General features: G+C 53.3%; 1 protein-coding gene across 1 annotated transcript in view; it reads left to right on the top strand.

The window, feature by feature from the left end:
* The window catches only part of LOC106807112 (E3 ubiquitin-protein ligase UBR2-like), a 32,422-nt gene that overhangs the window by 20,906 nt on the left and 6,551 nt on the right, over positions 1-4,965 (top strand). The window contains exons 7-8 of the mRNA XM_014809373.1: positions 964-1,024; positions 1,412-1,489. Coding sequence (XP_014664859.1) covers positions 964-1,024; positions 1,412-1,489 — 139 coding nt within the window. The remainder of the gene's footprint in view (positions 1-963; positions 1,025-1,411; positions 1,490-4,965) is intronic.

Genomic DNA, 4,965 nt, shown 5'->3' with positions numbered 1-4,965 from the left:
ATGAATTATTTTAACATTGCACGTTTGTATTTGCCTATATATGTGTGATAGGTAAAAATACGTTCATTCGAAGCTTTTAGACTACAAAGTGAAACGTTTGGGCGTAAGCGTCCCAGCGTTTACTTTCGCCGCTCCGCATGCTACTCATATTTTTACAGTTTTATTTTCAAAGCTAACGTTCAGTTAAAGTGTAGTGAGTTATTTACTTACAGTGGTTTGTTACAAAAATTTACGTGGAAAGTTCGAGGGAAGCTACCTTTAAACTTGTTTAAGGCTTCTGTGAGTTCGTTCACTACACATTTTTCAATTGGAAGATACTAGGTACAAAGATTGTATTTGGCTTAAACCTTGAGGTTTGGGAAAATGGACCTTCAAAATCCTGGAAAAGTATTGACAAAAATGTTTTACCTTGTGTGTATGAACCCTATTATTACAAACACCCCCATAAACTACATATATCCGGGGACAGTACATATTATGTAGCATCCTATTTTGTGCTACGAAGGGCAGGTATACATAAGGTAGTGTATACACTATATTTCGCGGTGGTTTAATTTTCGCGAGTTTCGCGAACGCGTCTCCGACCGCGAAAATAACACACTAATAATTCATACCGAATAATTCATAATTCACCGACTGCGAAGTTAACCACTCGCAAAATTGTCCTCCTTCATTTTCTTTCTGAGGGAAAACTAAAGGCTATATGCATGAAAAGGATGGGATTGGGCCATTCCAAGATGTAAGCAGTGGATATTTGGTTTCCGTGGCGATTACACCTATGAGGGTGGGCTGACTGAATGCATGTTTGTGCTTGACACTGACTCGCTCATTCATATTGCATCATCCCCCCCACACACACACCGATGTTTAGTAGCATTGCTATGTTTAGTAGCAGTAGTTTGTTGGCTATGTAATTTGGTTCTGTTTGCTCGTTTTTAACGTTGCTTCTCATGTGTTCCTTAGGAACAAAGAAGACACATACTGCTGTATGCTGTACAATGATGAGGTTCACACGTATGACCAGGTGAGAAGTTTAGCTTACATGTTGTCTCTTACGCTGCCAAACTCGGTATTACACAGAAACATTGTGATGGACAGAAACGACAATTATATTTTATAACATAAATTTAATAATGTGAATTCCCGACGTATTTAGCAATGTGATTTGCGGCAAAATTTATAGAGTTTCACGAGCAGAATTCACGGTCTTTTTACAGCTACTCGGGTGGTATTGAATGCATCAGCTGTAGAAAACCAAGTTCAGTTAGCCATACCATTACTTCCTTTTTGTAATTTTTCAAATGTGATCGAAATTAAATTCCAATATTTATGATATAATTTTATGCATGTGGCTGCATGTATTTGCATGAATATCAATGCATCACACGTTTTTCTCATCTTTCTGTGGTAGGTGATAAAGAGCTTAAACAGAGCACTAGACTGCACTCAGAAGGAGGCGGTTGACTTTGCAACGACCGTAGACAGAGAGGTAAGTCGGGGACTAAATTTGTGTAGAGGAAAGCGGAATTGTGTCAGTGCCAGTAGCATTCTTGCAACATCATTGTAGTTATCTTAACACTTATTATATATATGCTATATTATAATATGTGTATATTATTTATGTGTTATATTTATTATATGTTTCTGGACAAGTTGAAGTTAACTTGCTGAACGTCATAAGAGAGAAAATCAAACGTTTGCCTAAAATGGATCCTGCTAGGCTAACATATTTTTGAGTGCTGTCCACTCTGATGATCCATAAAGTATAATATCGATATTAATAACAACTAGAGCACTCGGAGAGCGCAGACCTCTGAACGTAACCAAGCGGGGGGCACGCGAACGTACCAGCGTGGGGGACGGTGAAACGTACTCAGTGCGTGGGGACGGTGAAACAGTAGCCAGCGTGGGGGAGACGGTGAACGGTAACCAGCTGTGGGGACGGTGAAGTACCAGCGTGGGGACGGGACGTACCAGCGTACGTGACGGGGAACGATACCCAGGCGCGATATAGCGCGCCACGGTTGAACGTCCAGCGTGGGGGACGGTAATGTTACCCAAGCGGTGGGGGACGTGAACGGCCGTCACCAGCGGCGTGGGGGACGGTGAAGCGTACCAGTCGTGGGGGCCGGAGAACGTACCAGCGTGGGGGAGGTGAAACGTACCAGGCCGGCCGCGGGGACGGCGAAACGTACGCAGAGTGGCGGGACGGTGAACAGACCAGCGTGGGGGACGGTGAACGTACCAGCGTGGGGACGGTGAACGTACCCAGCGTGGGGACGGGTGAACGTTACCAGGCGTGGGGGACGTGGAAGCAGTACAGCGTGGGGGACGGTGAACGTTACCAGCGTGGGCGGACGGTGAATCGTACCAGCGGGGGGGACACGGTGATTATCGTACTAAGCGTGGGGGAACGGTGACACGTACCAGCGTGGGGGACGGGGTCGAAGAACGACTACCAGCGGCCGTGGGGACGGTGACCGGGTACCCACCAGCGTGGGGGACGGTGAACGTACCAGCGTGGGGGACCGTGAACCCGTACCAGGCGTGGGGCGAACGGTGACCAACGTAACACGTGGGGGACGGTATCTACCAGCGTGGGGGACGTGCAACGTAACCAGCGTGGGGGACGATAACGTACCAGCGTGGGGACAGGTGAAACGCACCAGCATGGGGGAACGTGAACGTACCGCAGGGGACGGTTGAACGTACCAGCATGGGGACGGTGAAGCGTACCAGCGTGGGGGAGCGGTGAACGTACGCAGCGTGGGGGAAGATGAACGTACACAGCGTGGGGGACGGTGAACCCCATACCCCAGCGTGGGGGACGGCGAACTACCAAGGTGGGGGACGGCGGAACGTACCAGCGTTGGGGGACGGCCGAACGTACAGCATGTGGGGACGGCGAAACGTACCAGCAAGGGGAGCGGCGGAAACGTACCAGCGTGGGGACGGTGAAACGTACCAGCGTGGGGGACGGTGAACGTGTACCAGCGTGGGGGACCGGTGAACGTACAGCGTGGGGGACGGTGACGTACCAGATGGGGGACGGTGACGTAACGCAGCGTGGGGACGTGAAGACGACGCCAGCGTGGGGACGGTGAAGCGTACGCAACGTGGGGGACGTGAGACGTACCAGCGTGGGGGACGGTGAATACGTACCAGGCGTGGAGGACGGTGAAACGTACAGCGTGGCGACGGTGAACGTACCCGACAAGCAGAATAAAGGGAACCGACGGTGTTAAGAACGGTACAGCGTGCCGGGACAGTGCACACGTACCGGAACGTGGGGGAAGGGTTGAACCTACCCAAGCGTGGGGGACGGTGAACTGAACCAGCGTGGGGGGCTGTGAACCGTACCACGTGGAGGACGGTGAACGTACCACGTGGAGGACGGTCTGCAAACCGAATACCATGGCCGCGTGGTGACGGTGAACGTACACAAGCTGTGCGGGGACGGGTGAACGTACCATCGAAAGTGGGGGACGGTGAACCCTACCAGCCCGTGGGGGACAAAGGGCGAAATCCGTACAGCGTGGGGGCGAGCGGGAACGTACGGCCAGCGTGGGGGGACGGCTGAATCGTACCCAGCGTGTGGGACGGCGAACGTACCAGCGTGGGGGACGGTGAACCGACCGCCGTGGGGGGGCGGTGAACTACCAGCCGTGGGGGACGTGTGAAACGGTACCAGCGTGCCGGACGGTGAACCCGTACCAAGCCGTGGGGGACGGTGAACACCGTACCGAGCGTGGGGACGGCGAACGTACCAGCGTGGGGGACGTGAACGTACCAGCGTGGGGGGCGGGCGAAACCGCACTACCAGCGTGGGGGAGACGTGACACGTACCAGCGGCGCGCGCAGACGGTGAACGTACCAGCAGTGGGGGACGGTGAAGAACTACGCAGCATGGGGACAAGTGAACGTATGCCAGCGTGGGGCCGGGCCGGTGAATCCTACCACGTGGGGGACCGGCTGAGACGTAAACCAGCGTGGGGGACGGGAAACCTACCAAGCGTGGGGGACGGTGAAGCGTACCAGCTGGGGGAGCAGTGAAATGTACCAGCGTGGGGGACGGTCTGAACCTACCCAAGCGTGGGGGACGGTGAACGATAACCAAGCGTGGGCCGCGGAACCGGTAAGAAGACGGACCAAGCGTGGGGACGGTGATACCTACCACGCCGCGTGGGGGGAGCAGCGAACGTACCGCAGCGCGTGCGGGGACGAAGCGAACGTACCAGCGTGGGAACGGTGACATACTGGCACGGAGAGCGATGTGAATGGACAATCGTGTAGGTCGTGGTCGTGCCCCTTTGGATGAATGCTCCGAGATCAGCTTTCGGGTAGTTCTTGCAAAAGATATGGAGAAGCGTCTCTTGCTGGTTCTGCTCCATCAGCAGACCTGCCCAAGAATCAGCTGCGTGAAACTGAACGCGGGCCGCCGCTTGGCGCCAAAACAACGTGACAGAGAAAATGACAGCCATGCGAACGACAACCAGAGTTGCACATTGCAGCACTGCACCGGAAGTTGCTGTCGTCGTTGTGCAAGGTGTTTGTTTTTTGGTGTTGCTGTGTTGCAGCACTGCATGATTTTGTTCGTGTTGTGGCAGTGTGGTTTGTTGCCATGTTGTGTGTTGCAACACGCATGAGTTTGTTGTGTTCGTGTGTGCCGCCGTTTGCTATCGTTGCATCATGCAATTAGCTGTTTGCATGTTCACGCGTAGCCTGCTGGCTTTGAGTGTCCACATCCAACTTGGGCCCGCGAATCAAACTAACGGCATCAAATCCCACCCACCCTGCTCACAACTCAGCCGCGCGATCTGTGTGCATCTCTACTGCACCTCTCACACTCACCACGTCACGCTCCCTACGATCGCCTCTCACACCACAGCATGCACCTCTCACCTCACCACTGACACGCTACCCTACCGCGCTGGCTTCGACGGGCCAACATGCACCTCTCACACG

The sequence above is a fragment of the Priapulus caudatus genome, unplaced genomic scaffold (assembly GCF_000485595.1).
Source record: "Priapulus caudatus unplaced genomic scaffold, Priapulus_caudatus-5.0.1 Scaffold196, whole genome shotgun sequence".
Lineage (NCBI taxonomy): Eukaryota > Metazoa > Priapulida > Priapulimorpha > Priapulimorphida > Priapulidae > Priapulus > Priapulus caudatus.
Note: the sequence above shows the minus strand (reverse complement) of the source record. Positions and strands in the feature narration are given on the sequence as shown.